We start from the raw sequence: 19,101 nt of genomic DNA, 5'->3' as shown, positions 1-19,101 counted from the left end.
AGGCTGGTTTTGAACTCCTGACCTCAAGTGATCCGACCTCCTCAGCCTCTGAAATTGCTGGGATTACAGGTGTGAGCTACTGCACTTGGCCAGGAACCTTATGATTTTTAGCAAGAAAAAAATAATACAGTACAAATCTAAGTAGGTGGAAAATACATCCGTCACAGTCGAACTGATCTTCTCCTTTAATGTGGACGATGATCGGTCTAATGCTGAAATAACAAGCATTATATTTCTTTCAGATGTTAAAGCACTGATTGTTTTTTGAAAGAAAGAAAGAATAATTCTGCATTATGGAACCAGTAGTAGGAATGTATGTAGGATAAGCATGACTAAAATATCAAAAAGATCTTTAATATGCAAAGCAGATAGCAGTGCTAAAATAATTGAACAATTCTTGAATATATATTTTCATATGATTTCCAAATATAATTATTTGGCATCTTTACAAACATTACTACAAGGGCATTCTACTTCTGTGTACTTGCAGGTCTCAGAGTTACCTGTAGTGGTTTTTAAAATGACATCACATATTGGAGTTATCACACTGATTATAAAGAAATATATATAAAAAAATACTTATATAAGAAAATTTCTCTGATTTACCATTGACTACCAATGTCCTCCAGGACTAATAAACAGTTGTGATAAATCATCTATATCCATTCTAATGTATAACTACAATCTAACTGTGTAGCTAAATGCAGTTTTTACTTCCAGCCATTAGGTCCAACTTTGAAGATAATCACTGAGAAAACATTCTAGGTATACTCAGCAATCAGGCAAAATGATGTAACATATCTGAGTCAGAAAGTATGACAAATGAATATTTTTGCATACTGGAAGCCCAAGCTTATCTCAGAGAAAATCCCCAAAATACTTGGGCAAATAACTTTCTGATGAAGTCAAGTATAGCATCCAGTACAATTTTTGAGTGGAGGACTAAGCCTATAATAAAAAGTAACCATTTGATATCACATTTTTACTGGATATAGTTGACTTGGGTGGGGCACTTTAGGACTGTGGTTCATTTGAATTGGTGTAAACAATACACGGGTTCTACTGTCCTAGCCTCCATTCAGATGACTGAAGTCATGGGACTTTCAGCATAGTTAGCTGATGACAGTGCATAGTATTTTGTCCCAAAATCCAGTTCAAGCGTGGACATACCAATTAGAGCCTAAGCTTTTTAAAGGCAAAGGACCAGGAATTGTACAGTTCTTGGTATAGAGGAGGACAGGAAAAAGTGTTTTTGAACTAACGTTAAATGTGGAATATGTGGGAAGTCATGCAATGCACAGGACTGCAGGATTCTGATATCTTATTTAACTCTCAGATTCTATTCAACTCAATAAATCTTGACTGTGCTTCTACTAAATGTAGGTATTGTGCTAGGAGCTGAGGACACCAAACTGATGAAGTCCTTGCTGTCAAGAAACTCACATGATTCCCTAATTCTTTGTCAGCTTGCTGTGATCATATTTGCTTCCCAAGAACCTCTAAGAAATGCCTAGTGGATAGAACCTTGGAGTTCCACGGAACATATTAACAATCGTCAAATGATGACTCAGGCTAGATTGTGTAATTCAGGTTTTGTCTGCAAAACTGAAAATGCTTTGGTAACCTACCTAAATTTCAATGTTGAGGAATTCTTTAAGAAACACATCAAATGTGAAGATTTAAGGCACAGACACGAGATACATAAGCATTCTTGGGTGAATTATGCACTGACCATGACCATTTCTTTACTCAAAGGTTGTCCCTGGCTGACAACGCAGTTAAAAAATGAGTGCAAAATGACAACTCAAATATATGAACCAGAAAAACCTATCACTTTTCTTTTCTACCAAATTAAGATCAAGAGAGCTGGAGAATATTTTGTCTAGAGTGATAAAAACATAAGGGTGCAAAACTCCCAGGTGACCTTTGCAAAAAATTACTTCTGTGACCTTTGGCTGTACAGCAACCTTAATAATGCAAGCACTGTTTTGAATGCAAGCATGTGGGAGCCGTTTTCACCACTTTTGGTGACTTCAGTAGGTTTAAGAAATGTTTTTGCATTTATTGCATAAACCATAAAACAAAGGAAGGGACTTTTGAACTACTCAGTGAGAGTCTATATATTAAAGTTTGTTTTTCAAAATGTGTAACTACCATTTGCAGTTTTAAAGGTCTGCTTTCCACCTGCAAGTTGCCATTATCTCAAAGGTGAAATTTTAGCATATGACTAAAAACTTCCTATAGTTACGGCTTCATGATTCAGCATCTAACATCAATAATTCACAGTGAGATCACACAGGAGGCTCTCTGTGGAAGGTAGTGACATACATACGTTAGGAAAGGAAGCTTAGGGCATATCAAGAGCATTTTGAATTTAGACTTGTGGGCTGTGTGGGTGTCAGATGGTTGTCTCTCGACTGGTGGGCGTCCAGAAGGATCCTTGTTTGGGCAAGGCTCTTTGAGAAAGGAGAATCTGGGTTGCCAGGGATTCCCACATGTGGTCAGCAGCTCCCCACGCAGACCAGCTCACGATTTCCCAGTTACAGCGGGCAGGTGGGAAACCGTTCTGCATTCTGTGGAAAAGACTCCAACTTGGTTCCCTGCCATCCCTGAATACAAACGGGTTGGTTTTTCTTTTTTGAGCTTCCAACCCTTGCAGCTTTCCAAAAATAAATCAAACCAGCCATCAGGGCACCGAAATAATACTACTGCTAATAAGCAGCTTCGCCTAGACTTAGATAAACAACACTTCTGAGGTAAACTTTGCCCCGGAGGTCTGGAGACACTTTTTTAATGTAAACTGCTTACTAATAATTACTAGACTTCGGTGCATTAACCCTGGAAATAGATTTTAATAGCCACCCCTTAAAACAAAAGGCATGAAACGATAATAAGAAAAAAGTGCCGCGACTATTATAAAAAAACACTTGGCAGCCTGCTTCAGCCCAAGCCAATGCCACCTCCCGCCTCTGCTGAAGCCCTCCACTCCCAGTGGTCCCCGCCAACCGGATAAGAGAGCGCGCGGGACCCGCCTTCCTCTCTCTGCACCGCCCCCGTCCCCGCCCCCGCCCCCGCCCCCTCGGCTCGCCTCCCGCGTGGCTCCTCCCTTTTCCGCTCCTCTCAACCTGACTCCAGGAGCTAGGGTCAAATTGCCGGAGCAGGCTGATTTGCATAGCCCAATGGCCAAGATGCATGCAAATGAGGCGGAAGGTGGTTGGCTGAGGGTTGGCAGGATAACGCCGACGAGCGGGGCCCTTTGTCCTCCAGTGGCTGGTAAGCAGTGGCTGGGAGGCAGCTGCCCAATTAGTGTCGTGCGGCCGGTGGCGAGGCGAGGGCCGGAGAGCGAGCGAACGAGCAAGCGGGGCGGGAGGGGTGGCCGAAGCTGCGGCGGCTGGCACAGGAGGAGGAGCCCGGGCGGGCGTGGGGCGGCCGGACAGCGCCGGGGCCTGAGCTCCCGGCGCGGCGCCTGTGAGTGAGTGCAGAAAGCAGGCGCTGGCGCGCTCGCCGTGGCAGGAGCAGCCCGCACGCCGCGCTCTCTCCGTGGGCGACCTGCAGTTTGCAATATGACTTTGGAGGAATTCTCGGCTGGAGAGCAGAAGACCGAAAGGTAAATCGGCCTGCGGACTCTTCCGGCCCGAACTTCTCTCACCTATCCCGCGCTCCCGGGTGCAGGCGGGCTGTGGAAGGTTTGCAGGGGAGGAAGCAGAAAAGTTTGCACAGGGCAACTCCCGCCCTTGCTCCCTCGGGACTCTCCGTGTAGCGTCCGCGGACTGAAAGAGCATGCCCCGCAACCCGAACGAGCCCCGCCGGGGCCTTTGCAAAGGGCAGCAGTGGCCGTCGCTACCCGTGCGGCTCCCGGGGCTGGCAGCCTGTGGCAGGGGCACTCTCGGGACTTCTCACGGGACGCCCGGTCCTTGGGCGTGCAGGGGTCATGGGGGGTGACGGGGCCGCGGGAGCGCCGGGTTTTCGGAGAGCCCAGGTGCGCGGTGGTGCTTGCATTCGAGAGGGAGGGGCGTGGTGCCGGGCAATGGGGGCGGCGATGGGCCCGAGGGCACTGGGGCTGACGGGACCCCTCGCCCTTGCCCGCGTGTAGGATGGATAAGGTGGGGGATGCCCTGGAGGAAGTGCTCAGCAAAGCCCTGAGTCAGCGCACGATCACTGTCGGGGTGTACGAAGCGGCCAAACTGCTCAACGTGTAAGTGGGGCCCTTGCGCGTCTCCCGTGGCACCCCTTCCCGCCCTAGCCCGGGAGGTCGCCTTGGCTGGGCGCCCCTCGCCCGGCCGCGCCACTTCCTGTCGCTTTTCTTCTGCCCCCGCGGCTGCCTGTCCCGGAGGGGAGGGGGCGAGCTGGCCGGGCGGCGACCCCCGGAGACCCAGGCAGGGGTTGAGGGCGTCCGCGGTTCTGCGCTCACTGGCCCCGCCCGCTGCCCCCAGCGACCCCGATAACGTGGTGTTGTGCCTGCTGGCGGCGGACGAGGACGACGACCGAGATGTGGCTCTGCAGATCCACTTCACCCTGATCCAGGCGTTCTGCTGCGAGAACGACATCAACATCCTGCGCGTCAGCAACCCGGGCCGGCTGGCGGAGCTCCTGCTCTTGGAGACCGACGCTGGCCCCGCGGCGACCGAGGGCGCCGAGCAGCCCCCGGACCTGCACTGCGTGCTGGTGACGGTAAGGGGCAGGGGGACTGCAGCCTGCGGGGTAGAGCCCCGGAAGGACGGGAGTCAGGGCTGGGTCGCCTGATTGTGGATCTGGGGTAGGTTTGGGTCAGGAGGGTGCTGCCTTTGCCCCACGAGAGTGTGGCTGGACTTTCAGCCGAGATGTACTAGTTTCATCATCAGGATAATCTGTGGTACAGAACATGTCTAAGCATGCTGGGGACTGCCAGCAGCGGAAGAGATCCCTGTGAGTCAGCAGTCAGCCCAGCTACTCCCTACCTACATCTGCATTGCCTCCCGTGACTAATTCCTTTAGCAGGGCAGATTAGATAAAGCCAAATGAATTCCTGGCTCACCCCTCATTAAGGAGTCAGCTTCATTCTCTGCCAGTCAGAGCTAAAAATAGAAATTGTGTAGGAGACAAACCTTGTTAATTCCGTAGAAATACATTAAGAGGATAGAGTGGAATTTTTTTCTCTGCAATCTTGCATTTTTTTAATGGGCCTTTTTTTTTTTTTTCTCTTCTGATAAAAACCTTTGGTAGGTAGGGAAGTTATGTTTTCAGGGATAAGTGTGCTACTTTTGTCTTCTAAATTTTGCTTTTTGACTGGTCTAGTCAAGTGACAGCCGGATTATTTTGCTACTCCTTAAAAGTACTACTCTGTCTCTTGGGAGTAGAGTTGATGCCAATTCCAGTTAACTGCTGTGCAGCTCATCTCATTGTGCACACAGCATGGAAATCTTTCTCAAAACTGTTTCACTCAGGTCAGGGTAACAAGTTTGGTAGAGCAAACCCGTGAATGATACTCTCATGCAAAACTGAACAGATATGCAAACATATGTATGTGGTTCAGCTTGGGTTGCATGGGTTCAGACTTTGCAGTGTGTAGTTTAATAGGTAATTACCCTTAACGATTTTGCACGGAACCCAACTACTTTGAAGAAACTTTAATTTTTTGTGCTTCTAATTTGTCTCCATGTCATGTAGCCAAAATATAGAATATTCAAGTGTCTTCTCCTCAAAAGTGTAATACTAGCAAATATCGATTTTTTAAAAATAAGTTTATTTTTCTAAATTTGTTTCCAGAATCCACATTCATCTCAATGGAAGGATCCTGCCTTAAGTCAACTTATTTGTTTTTGCCGGGAAAGTCGCTACATGGATCAGTGGGTTCCGGTGATTAATCTCCCTGAACGGTGATGGCATCTGAATGAAAATAACTGAACCAAATTGCACTGAAGTTTTTGAAATACCTTTGTAGTTACTCAAGCAGTTACTCCCTACACTGATGCAAGGATTACAGAAACTGATGTCAAGGGGCTGAGTGAGTTCAACTACATGTTCTGGGGGCCCGGAGATAGATGACTTTGCAGATGGAAAGAGGTGAAAATGAAGAAGGAAGCTGTGTTGAAACAGAAAAATAAGTCAAAAGGAACAAAAATTACAAAGAACCATGCAGGAAGGAAAACTATGTATTAATTTAGAATGGTTGAGTTACATTAAAATAAACCAAATCTGTTAAAGTTTAAAAGTATAGCCATAGTTTGGGTATTTTTGGTTTATATGCCCTCAAGTAAAAGAAAAGCCTAAAGGGTTAATCATATTTGAAAACCATATTTTATTGTATTTTGATGAGATATTAAATTCTCAAAGTTTTATTATAAATTCTACTAAGTTATTTTATGACATGAAAAGTTATTTATGCTATAAATTTTTTTGAAACACAATACCTACAATAAACTGGTATGAATAATTGCATCATTTCCTATTGTGTGCTCTTGTTTCTTTTAACTCGTACTTTTTAAAACATTTTACTGACGCTCTGCTCTATACCAGGTCTATAGTCAGAAAGCACATGACTTAAAGGAGTTGGAGTTAGGAAAAAGGGATGGTTAGAGATTCAGCTTGCAAAATTTGAATAATTAAAGATCAATGATAGTAGTGCCAAAATAAGATTATACACAAAAGGTTGAGGAGGCAGAGAGGACAGAGTGACCAAAGCTACCTACCAGTTTTTATTGAAGAGAGATCATTTTATGTTGGTCTTAGTTTTATTTCCCTAGTTACAGAGGGCAAAGGGATATTGCTAGCAGCTGCACTAGTTTGTGCAAAGGTGTGGAGGCCTGAAATACCACAACCAGGTCCGTAAAAACAGAGTGATTCTGTGTGTGCCTCTGGTGTAGAAAGATAAGGGAGCGACAGGGCTGAGAAGGAAGGTGGGGATTAGGCCCAGGCTGTGAAGGGCATTCTGTGTCACCCTTATGCATTTGGGCTTCCTTCTGTAAACTTCAGGCAGATAGCGGAGCCCTTGAAGGAAGTGGCATGATCAGTGTTCTAGGAAATTAACACCAGGATCTGTGAAAGATGATAATTGGGATGAGCAGCTGTAGGTGACAAGGCCAATTAGGAAGTGACTAAGAATCCAAGGCTGTGCATTTTGCAGAACCATTTTTACAGAGCAAACAGGGAAGTGGCCAGGCAACGTTTTTTGGTGCCCCCAGTCTCTTCCTAAAGCTTTGTGCTTTCCAGCTGACCATTTCTATGGTACTGAGGGGTCCACTTAAATTATATCAGATGGAATAGATGGCAGAGAAGAAAAGCAAAAGAAAAGGCTTCAGTAGAACAATCATTTTTAGTTGGAACAGTCACTTGATAATTAACTCCAACAACCTTGTAGACATAGACCAAAGAAAGCAAAAATGCTTATGGAGGCAAGGCCTAGCCTTGCTTTAGTCCACAGGAATTTTCTTGTCCTATTTCTCAAACCATCCCCTTATGGCTCCCCTGCCATCTGTCTTTCATCCTAGTCATGACTACATACAATCAGGAAAACGGGTAGGGAAAACCCACTAATAGCAACAAAAAGCTCCAAGTTTCCGCATATATTATGAATACATAGGTCCATGAGACCTTCACCTTGCAAATGACTCTCCCCACATCTGCTAGAAATGTGAGTTTTTAGGCCTCGTTTAGGCTTCTTGTGTCTTTTCACAAGTGACTTTTTCTACATCTGCTAGAAATGTGGGTTTTTAGGCTTACGTAGGCTTCTTGTATCTTTTTAAAATCCAATGCCCACTCCAAAACATAACTGGTATTTAATATTTGTTTCTTATATTACCAAAAGATTGAGAGCAGTGAGTTTTAAATAGCAAGGTGTTTTGCCTTCCCATTAAAGTAAGGTTTTTTCAGCCCCTTTTCACAATAATTTGGTAAAAACCCTTTTGCTGGGATGAATGAATTAAAGTGGGTACAGAGTGGATAAAGCTGCTTCACTTAGTGGAACAAACACAATAGCAGCTGGCCTTGACTCGTCTTTCTTCATCCTGTTTTACTCATGTAAAATGGAGATAAGATTACCTATCTTGCAGACTTGTGGCCTCTCCTACAACTCTGCAACCTCCCTTAGGCAGGTAATATCTGCTTCATTATTGTAGCCCAGTAGTTGACACAAGTGCCAGCAAGTAGTAGGAGCTGAATTAATATTTACTGAATAAATGAATGATTAGAAATAATGAATACAAACTACCTGGCACATGATAGATGCTCAATGGAGTGTGGCTATTACTACAACCCAGGTGATAGCAATAGGAAAACTGAAGGCATCAGAGAGATCTGTGTTATGACATGTACATCTATATAACTATGTTTTTCAAAAGGAGTTTTTGAGCTTTATTCTAAATTCACAATGCTTAGATATCTGTAATAGTACTTATACATTCTTCAGATTGTTTTGAGGAAAATCTCAACAATTACTGCAGTGCTGTCTGGTTTCTTCAAACTTTTTAAACTCTTGTTTTTCTTTCCTGATTGAGCATAACAGAAAGTTAACACAGCATTGAAAAGCCCAATCATGAAACAGTTAATTTTAAACAAGTATAAAATTACCTGGATGGCTTCTATCTCGAATTGATGCCAATATTCTTCAGTTGTTGCCTTAAAAACCATTAAATCTACTTATTGCAAGCTATGTTACAACAGGAACAAAAATCCCCTCATCTACCTAAGGTGTATTGAATGTTGAAAAGTGGAAAATACCTGTTTTTTCCACTGGCAACTTCGCCTCAGTGTCATAAATAGCATTGCTTCCTCCTCTCCACACTTAACCAAGGCTCTTAGCAAGTTAAACTTTTATAATGAAAGTAGCTAATCTCCTATAATACATACCTTAGTTCCCAAATCAGGGAAAAAGGGTCATTTTTAGGAAAGAATTATTTGTATACTATCAGTTGAAAATATTTCCAAAGCATGTTTTGAGATGAGTTACTGAAGCCTTTGTGAAATAATGGCTTACTTCTCAATTACATAGGTTGAATTTTATTCTTCGGTATATAGTAAAAGACTGAAATGTGAGAGAGAGGTTTCCTTCAAATGAACAAAACTCAGTGGCATGATTTGACACCAAGCAAGTATCCCTCAAAGAAGTGAATACTTTTTTCTTTTTAACAATACTTTGGTAAACATAAGAACCTCTGTGAAAAGGTTTTATTCATGAAAACCACTAAGAAATATTAAGTGAGTGCTTACTGTGGGCAAGGGACTATGCTGGTTATATTGAAGTCTACAAAAAAAAAAAAAAAAAAAATCAGACACACACTTTGGCCTCAAGGACTTTGTATCATGAATTACTACATGAATACAAAGCAGAAAATTACCAGCAACATAAGAAAGGCCCAGAGAACTGTTCCGGAAGTTCAAAGGATAGAAATCTCCAGAAGGCATACAAGAATGGAATGGAGAAAAAGGTTGTAAACTCTCTGTTCATAAGCTAGCATTGTATTTTGCAAACAGCACAAAAATGTGATCAATTGACTGACTGAATGTCGAATATAATTCTCCTATGTGCTACAAAGAATACAAAGATGTAGCCTATTACAGCATTTGTCCTTAAGTTGACAATCTATAAGGAAATCATTAAGCACATTAAAGAAAAGATAAGCATGTTCATTTCAATCATGCTGTTTACTGAATGCATATCATTTTCCTGGCACTGTGTTAGGTTCCAAGGCCACAAAGGTGAAAAAGCAGCTGTCTTTAAGGATATGTACAATTTAGTAGGGATACCTGATACCTGTAATACTAGGTGGTAAGTGATAATGAGGTATATTCAAGACCTAAGTGTTCCTGGGGCCAGGGAATGTTTGCCAGGTTCAGTGAGACCTGAAAGAGGAAGAGATCTGCCAGATGAATGTGAAGGGCATTTACTCCAGGAGGAAGAACAATAGCTCAGGAAAGTACACACTGAAAGCGTGTTTGGAGCTAGCTTTTGGGGGACAGCAACAGTCATACAAGACTTATTACATCCTGAGCTCTGATCTAAGCATTTTATAGACAGGAACTCATGAGCATTCTCAACAACCCTGTGGGAGTAGCTACTATTATTAGCCCCATTTTGAAAGTGAAAATACTGATACACAGAGATCTTAATTTGCCCAGAATCATATTGCGAGTGGCAAGACCAGGATGCAAACATGTCCTCCAGTGATGGGTGATGGAGTGGCAAAGATGGTAGAAACCGGAGCATGATTTTCCTGCAGGCCAAGCTTCTTTTCTACTAGATGATAGAAAGCCATTAAAATTAATTGGCAAAAACTAAGAGAAGAGACAGATGCTGGCACCACCAAGAGACAGACAACAAAAAGATGATGCTATAGCTTACAAAGTCCTAATGTGAGGGTGGAAACCGGTAGCCAAAAGAAATGTGGATCACACAATGTTTAAAAATTTTCAAAAATCAGTTATAAACATTTAAAAATGGGAAAATTTCTTAGCAAAATCCAGACTTCTATTGTCTCTTGAAAATTTGCTATATTGGCAACAGTGGGTCCACACTCTGCATGGCGGCAATTGGCTGGAGCCGAGAGGAGGCCCCTCCCTTTTAGTCTCAGATTTCCAGTTTGCCACAGACCTCACCCCTCCCTGTTGTAACTCTAGTTTGCTGGACTCATGTAAGCTTCCCTCCCTAATCCTGTTAGGCATGTGAGGTCCACCCTTCGCCCCCACCCCACCGACTCAGACTGGGGCTTAGAATCTTCCTGTGTAAAATGAAGTGTTTTACACTATCAGAATTTCTCAAACTGTTTGGATGATAATAAGGCCCTGGGGTGTTTGTTAAAAATATAACTTTCAAGACCTATTCCCAGAAGCTTTAGATTAAGTGGGGCTGGAATAAGGCTCAGAATTTATTTTTCCTGATTCAAGCCCCAGAAAAAGAAAACATTATATGTATGTGTGTGTGTGTGTGTGTATACACACATATATATATGTATATATACATATATACACACACATTCTCTCTATACATATATATGTGTATGTATATATATACACACACATATATATGTATATATACACACACACACATATGTATATGTTTTTAACAAGTAATTCAGGTAATTCTTATAAGGGAAGTTTGAGAAACAATGAATGGTCTCTCGGAGCTCTGTTTACAAATCTGAGGGATTAGGGAGGGAGAAGCTTCTACATGATCAGTTTCCAGTTTCCCTTGATGTTAGCCCACGAAAAGGATGCATATTTCTCTGCGAAGATTGCAGGGATTCCCAGGAAGAGGTGTACCAGAACCATTTGCTACCTGGAGACAGAGAATTTACAAGTTAACTCAGGTGATCACTGCAAAAAAGGTAGAAGAGTCTGCAAACAGAATGGTTCTTACCTCTCGAACTGACAGATCAACCCCCACTCCCCACAGAAATTAGAAACACATCTTCTAGTTTTTCTTCACTAGTTTATTATCCTTGTTCATTCTAACTATCTTCATGTCAAGACCCTGCTTAAAAATCTCTTACCAACTACCCTTCTCCCCCATATAATTCAATACAAACTCTTGGCCTTTGTTATGTGCTAGACATGGCGCTAGGCACTTTGAAGATGAGGGAGAAGCTGACAAGCATGATTAAAATCTGTTATTGTTATACAATGAGTACTTCTCAGTGTCAGGCGCATAGTAGGTGCTGAGAAGTAAGTGGGGCTTCCTGTTTTAGTTTTTCTTTTTTCTTTTCTTGGAGACCGAGTCTCGCTCTGTTGCCCAGGCTGGAGTGCAGTGGCACGATCTCGGCTCACTGCAACCTCTGCCTCCCGGGTTCAAGCAGTTCTGCCTCAGCCTCCCTAGTAGCTGGGATTACAGGTGTGTGCCACCACACCCGGCTAATTTTTTATATTTTTGGTAGAGACAGGGTTTCATCATGTTGGCCAGGCTGGTCTTGGACTCCTGACCTGGTGATCCTCCCGCCTCAGCCTCCCAAAGTGCTGGGATTACAGGTGTGAACCACTGTGCCTGGCCACTTCCATTTTTCTTACAACCACTAGTACTTTCTGCCTTTCATGGATTTTCACATTTATTAATTCATTTGATTCTCTGCTAAAGCAACTGAGGCTCAGAGAAATCAAGAGACACCTCCAAGATCCCATGGAAGTGGAAAAATCAGAATTTTCCTGTGAACTCAGTCCTCTTGATGCTAGGTCAGTCTCTCAAAGAGGCCAACCAGACAGCAGAGATTAGGCTGGGGAAGAATGAAACTAATTGAATCAAATCTTTTACTTATCCAATAAGTGGGGCAGAGCCTTGGGAAAGCTAAAGGACACACAAAACAGGCAGGCGAGAATTCTAAGAATTGTCTTCTTTCATCTGAGAACTGGGAAAGTTCTAAGCATCATTGGAAAGGTGACCTTTGTGTCCCTGTATGCTTTTATGCTAATATCTTTTCTAGCATTGTCTGAGAAAGAATTTGTAAGAAAAGCAGCAAACTTCTTAGTATCATCACTTAACACATGATTATATCACCATATTGTAATCATCTTACCATCATCGAAATAAGCACTCAGCAAGAAATGGGTCATCTGAGGAAGTCTTCTGATTTGATTTTGCGTCTTTATATAACTGTGAAGGACAGGGCTAGTGAAAGATACGAACAAGAGTACAGCAGTTAAGACAGTGGCCGCCACTCCAGGCCGCTGTCTTAATACCAGCCTGTAATACCAGCACTTTGGGAAGCCTAGCTGGGAGGCTTGTTTGAGGCTAGGAGTTTGAGATCAGCTTGGGCAACATAGCAAGACCCTATCTTTATAAGAAAGAAAAGAATAAGAAAAATGAAGAAAAAAGACAGTGGACTCTTAGAGGCAGAAAGACTTGAGCTTGAATCCTGGATCCTAGCTAGAACTTGGGAAAGTTAGTGTAACTTCTCTAAGCCTCAGTTACCTCTCCTGTAAAATGAGGGAAATAAACAAGACTTATATCATTGGGTTATGGTGAAAAAGAAAGGAAACAATGCATAGGAAGAACCTAGCTCAGTTCCTAGAAGCAGTCAACATATGTAAGCGAATAATAATTGCATCTTCCATGAACTGGTGATTTTCTATGCATGTTTATATTCCATTCATATTTAATTGTTCTGTTTGCAAATTAGTTATATAAGTAAAAAAGAAACCACCCAGTAAACTACATGGCCCAACATAACTGAATTCAGCAAGACACCACCCAATTAAATTATGTTAATTTTTACTAATCTAGTTTCCCCTCTCCATTTCCATTAACTCAATTTAGTTCTTTATCTCTCATTTAGGTTATCAGAACAGTTTCTGTTCAAAATCAAGGTTGTGAGAACATAAGTACTGGGTATCAAGTACTGTGCTAGAGCTTACTCCATAAAGATGATTATGACACAGTTCCTACCTGCAGTTTCCTGTAGGAACTATAGGAAGCTGACAGACACAGATAATTTTCAAGCCAGAGTGGTGTCATGGCAAGCATGGGTATGCACAATGTGTGTGTGTGTTTGTGTGTGTGTGTGTGCGTGTGCGTGTAGGGGGTGGTCAGGAAGCCTTCCAGGAGAAGGTGATGCTTGATGTGAGTCTTAAAGTACATTTAGGAGCTCATTGGGGTGAGGGATGTGGCATGTGTGGGGCTCTGTGGTGTTTGTTAGGGGATTAAGTATTTAAGGAAGGGAGTGGAGAAAGGCAGGCTGAAGAGGTAGACAGAAACAGATCACAGAAGAGGTAAATAGCGGGTGGGGTTGGAGGAGAGTGATGTGGATTTGGAATGGAAAGGAGTTGAAGAACTAATAAAAGAATAGTGAATATCACCCCCCACTCCCCACTCCCCACTCCCCCCAGAAATTAGAAACACATCCTCCAGTTTTTCTTCACTAGTTTATTATCCTTGTTCATTCTAACTATCTTCATGTCAAGACCCTGCTTAAAAATCTCTTACTAACTACCTTCTCTCCCATATAATTCAATACAAACTCTTGGCCTTTGATTATTTGGCCCAACCTTCCTTCCCAGCCTTGTCCACATTCACCTTCCCATACTTCTGTTGCAAAGATCTCTGCTACTCTGACACTCCATGCTTCCTTAGATCCTGGGGCTTTTGCGCACACTCTTTTTCACTGCTGAGAATATCCTTTCCCTGTTCTTTACCAACAAACTCCTACTCGTTCTTCAAAGTCCAACTAATGTATTATCTCTTCTGTTAAATCTTTTCTGACTCATTCAGGCAGAACAATTTCTTATGATAGCATTTACCATATTGCATAGGAATTTATCTGTTTATTTCCTACTGCCCATGCCCCTCTTACCCCCACTCCCACTATCCTTGTCTTTTCTGGGTTTATCCTAGGACATACCTACCACAGTGCTAGTAGGAGCTCAACAAATAAATACATTTCCCTTTGTTCTGTTTCTATAAACCAAATGCACTCTCATTCATATTTAATGTTTGAATGGACTATTTTTCTTTTTGTAGTTACGTTTTATGAACTCATAAGGTGCTACTGACACTTTAAGTTTGTTGAAGAAGTTTGCTCACTTAATTCTGTTAGTGGTAGGCTGTCAATATTCAAAATGCTCTTCTATAATTCATTTTTCCTTAAAATTCTTTACCGACCTGTTGATGAGCCAGTAGCTGAAGTGTCAGGAGGTGATTCTTTAAATATATTTTTAATACCTATAATTATACACAACAAACCCACATGCCCTCCTCTGACTCCATATGCTAGACTTCGGTTCTTCTCCTTATTTTCAGTTCAAGGAGGAAAATGTAAAATGTCCTGGGGTGGAGATGGCAAGAGGGTTGATCTCCTCTCAGATTTACAGATTTATATAAAATTTGAAGCTAGAGGAAATGTTAAAAATTACCTAGCCTATATCTTTTTTAAAAAAGTGAATGGGGAAATAGAATCAGAGGTCATAATATGTGTCCTAAGGTTGCACAGTGAATAAATAGTAATCAGTCCAGAACATGCATTTGCTGATTCCAAGATACGTATTCTTTCTCTTATGTCACACTGGCTACCCTGAGAAATGGTTTTCTGAAACCATATCCAATATACTTTTGGATGTCTCCAGGCTTCTATTTCCTAGTATGTAAAGTAGGAATAATAGGAGTAGCTGTTTCCTGGATTTGTTGTGAGAATTACATGAACTAACAGATGCAGGCCAGGTGTGGTGGCTCACGCTTGTAATCCCAGCACTTTGGGAGGCCAAGGCGGGTGGATCACCTGAGGTCAGGAGTTCGAGACCAGCCTGGCCAACATGGTGAAACCCCATCTCTACTAAAAATACAAAAATTAGCTGGGCGTGGTGGTGCATGTCTGTAATCCTAGCTACTTGGGGGGCTGAGAGAGAAGAATCACTTGAACCTGGGATGTGGAGGTTGGAGTGAGCCAAGATCTTGCCACTGCACTCCAGGCTGGGCAACAGAGGAAGACTCTGTCTCAAAACAAAAACGAAAAACAACCACCCCCTCCAAAAAAAAAAAAAAAAGATGCAAGATGCTAAGAACAGTACCTAGTCATAGTAAATGCCTGAAATATAGCACTGTTTATTCTTAAGGCCCAGGGTATTACACCCATGATTAGTAAAGGACTTATTTGTTTACCTTACCTTTTATTTAATCTAACAATTACCAAAGTTACTGTTTTTGTTTGTTTGTTTTTTCCCTTATTCAAACCATGCTACAAATGTTAAGATAGTCCATGGGCTGTAGAATCTGCCTGGGTGTATGTACTTAGGACCCGTCCTTTTATGTTGTAGGATCTAGCTTCTCTGAGCCTCAGTTTCCTCATCTGTAAGATGGGCTTAAATCACATCTACTTTCCTTTAAAGAGTCCTTTAAATGGGAGAACACATGCACAATGCCCAGCCTAGTGTCTGGAGTTCAGTGTTCCTCATTGCCTTGCACAGATGTCTACAAATGTTGACAGATGTTGCATGGCCAATGTTGAAATGTTACATCACCAAGGTCGGATCTAAAATGTTTATTTAGAACAAAGCACTTCTAGGGTATTGGCCATGGGAGAATGTTTCAAGGTTAAAAGTAGAAATGTGAACCTTGTCTGCTTTACATAGGTGATTCTTTGTTTTTTTTTTTTTTTCTTGAGAACAGTGGTTCTGTCACCAGGCTGGAGTGCAGTGGTGAAATCTCGGCTCACTGCAAGCTCTGCCTTCCAGGTTCATGCCATTCTCCTGCCTCGGCCTCTCCAGTAGCTGGGACTACAGGCGCCCGCCACCATGCCCAGCTAATTTTTTGAATTTTTTAGTAGAGATGGGGTTTCACCGTGTTAGCCAGGGTGGTCTCGATCTCCTGACCTCGTGATCCGCCTGCCTCGGCCTCCCCGAGTGCTGGGATTACAGGCGTGAGCCACCGCGCCTGGCCTACATGGGTGATTCTTGGAGTTGATTCCCAAAGGGGATGCTTGGCTTTTTACTTGCTTGTATTGTAGGGCTTCATGACAATTTTTTCCATATCCAGATCAAAGGTATGCTATTATATACTGACATTAAAAAATATATAAGTTGGCTTTTTATTTAAATCTATTTTAGAAGGAAACTTTCTATCACAACTTGTGCTAGTTCTGGTTTTCCTAATACATATAAAACTACCCAATTAATAAAATGTTAAAAAATTAACATGTGCACTACCTAAATCTCACATGCCAACTTTTAATTAAAGTCAGCGACATTAGTGACCAAGTCTGTCAGTGCCTGGCTTAGAGGAGGTAGCACTGCCCACAGTTGTTCAGGGAGTGACTCCTTTAGGCTTGCCCCAGTACACAAATTTATGGATCCACAGTGCCCTTGTGACATCACATATTTGGCGAATGTCTTCTGTTAGGACCATATTTAAGGTCTTTTAGCGGATGATGCCCTCCTATCCCTGAGCAGGGTGTGTGTGTGGAGGGGTTGGAGGTGGTTGGCTCTAGAGATCAGAAGTAGCAACATGGGGCCAGGGAGCAGTGACTCACACCTGTAATCCCAGCACTTTGGGAGGCTGAGGAGGGTGGATCTCCTGAGGTTAGGGGTTTGAGACCAGTCTGGCTAACACGGTGAAACCCCGTCTCTACTAAAAATACAAAAAAAATTAGGCGGGCTTTGTGGCATATGCCTGTAATCACAGCTACTTGGGAGGCTGAGGCAGGAGAATTGCTTGAATCCAGGAGGAGAAGGTTGCAGTGAGCCAAGATCGCGCTACTGCACTCCAGCTTGGGTGACAGAGGGAGACTCCGTTTCAAAAAAAAGAAAAAGAAAAATAAGGCCAGGTGCGGTGGCTCACGCCTGTAATCCCAGCACTTTGGGAGGCCGAGACGGGCGGATCACGAGGTCAGGAGATCCAGACCATCATGGCTAACACGGTGAAACCCCGTCTCTACTAAAAATACAAAAATTAGCCGGGCGCGGTCCGGTTGCCTGTAGTCCCAGCTACTTGGGAGGCTGAGGCAGGAGAATGGCGTGAACCCGGGAGGCGGAGCTTGCAGTGAGTGATCACGCCACTGCACTCCAGCCTGGGCCAGAGAGTGAGACTCCGTCTCAAATAAATAAGTAAATAAATAAATAAAAATAAAAATAAAAACTATTATTGTGCACACAGACGTCTCAGCTGCAAATTTCTTGGACTTACCTGGTATCTTCCCATTATAGATGTCAACCATTCCAATTAATTGCTTTCATCATTCAGTAGATTGTCTAGGAGGAATTAAGGGGTATAGGAATGCTTCATATGTAACATTAATTCTCAGTAATGCCTAAACTTTACTATGAACTTCCACTTCTTTGTACTAAATATCACTCTCTCCAGAGTTGTATTTGACAGTGCCAGTGGTCATCTACTGACCAATATATTAAGTTATTTGCACATGACAATAAATTTACTGGGACTGCATTTTCCTTCAGGGCAGAAAAATTTTTTGAAAAAAATGGGCAATTGAGGTGAGGGTTCCTTAGACTAACTGCACATTTACCCAGGGTTGGCCTAAAGTCAAACAACCTTCATGGATTTAAATGATCCAGATCATTCAGATAAGGAGAAGGTAATTAGAGTAACAGAGGGCTCATCTGAAGGCAAAGGTTATTTGCTACTCACAGTGGTAAAGTGGTACAGCAGCAAGTATGGCCATGCTCTGAAAACAAGCACAAGGCTCTAGCCACGCCAGGTGGTACAAAGACAGCTAGAACTGACGGTGGGACCAGGCTCCACAGACACAGTCAGAGTTTTAAGCCGAGAGATTATAAACCTGGCATATGGAGTGAGGGACAAATACTCAAAAAACGGTTGCCTAGACCCAAATAAGCATTATAGAGCCCCAAATAAAAAGGTTTAGAGGGAAAATCCATGTGTTTATGTGTAACTGACCCTCCTGCCAGGGAAAACCTGATCATGGCACACATCCAGAAGAGGTGGAAACCCCCGTGACATGCATCTCCACTCTGAGTTCCAATCACTATCCGCAGGCCTGGCTTTCTTGTCCATGTTAAGGAAGTATCCATCTCACCTGCCTCTTCCAGCTTCATTACCTTCCCTCCTCCCGACTTTTAAAAACCCACCCCTTCCCAATCCCATCCATCATCCCCAACTCTCCTCCACTGAGGATTACAAGAACTTGGCAATTTGGTCAGAAGCGGTAAAAAGTGCTTCTCAGTGGTTATTTTTCAAAACCAATGTATCTTAAATCCTTCAGTCTTTTACTAGAAAGGGCCCAGGGACTGTCTTTTGCCCCTACCTTTCTTGTAAGTGTGGAGTGCTGGTTCTCAGAAGCAGGGGCCATCTCTGTAGCACTCCTGGTTCCTAGCCTGGGGCTTGATGGCTGCCTCTGCCCTTGTTCTTTGATTTTGCCCTCCCTTCATCTCTGTGGGAATCCCAGCCCTGGGGGAACGGGCAGAAGAGGGGGCAGGGCACCTTCAGCAAACACATGGTGAATATGAGTCACCACCAATCTAATGACCTTTCCATTTGTTATCAGTTTCCATGGCCACAGCTGGTCTCAGGATGGGAAACAGCCCTCCACAGGTCAGAGTTATTACCTCACTCCTTAACAGCCTCTCTAGCCCCCTTGTTGGTTTCAGGATAGGCAAGCAGGATGGGAGGGCAGGATCGGGGGCCATCTGCACACTGGCTTCCAGTCCTCTTTTCTCCTCCTCTCATCTCCTCCCAGG

The 19,101-nt window shown here is 43.1% G+C and overlaps 1 protein-coding gene and 1 long non-coding RNA gene across 2 annotated transcripts; one reads left to right on the top strand and one right to left on the bottom strand.

Moving 5' to 3' along the window:
* The first annotated feature begins 3,337 nt into the window (after positions 1-3,337).
* Positions 3,338-6,400, top strand: GADD45A (growth arrest and DNA damage inducible alpha). The gene is given in 4 exon segments (NM_001261305.1): positions 3,338-3,607; positions 4,094-4,195; positions 4,434-4,671; positions 5,746-6,400. Coding segments are annotated over 4 exon segments (498 nt in total). The 5' UTR covers positions 3,338-3,563; the 3' UTR covers positions 5,860-6,400.
* Positions 6,401-9,602: 3,202 nt separating this feature from the next.
* LOC114672104 (uncharacterized) lies at positions 9,603-18,801 on the bottom strand. The gene is made up of 4 exons (XR_013401121.1): positions 18,669-18,801; positions 17,570-17,634; positions 12,477-12,568; positions 9,603-11,248 (listed from the first exon to the last, which is right to left on the bottom strand). It is a non-coding gene; the product is annotated as an uncharacterized LOC114672104 (long non-coding RNA).
* Between the last annotated feature and the right edge of the window lie 300 nt (positions 18,802-19,101).

The sequence above is a fragment of the Macaca mulatta genome, chromosome 1 (assembly GCF_049350105.2).
Source record: "Macaca mulatta isolate MMU2019108-1 chromosome 1, T2T-MMU8v2.0, whole genome shotgun sequence".
Taxonomy (NCBI): Eukaryota; Metazoa; Chordata; class Mammalia; order Primates; family Cercopithecidae; genus Macaca; species Macaca mulatta.
Note: the sequence above shows the minus strand (reverse complement) of the source record. Positions and strands in the feature narration are given on the sequence as shown.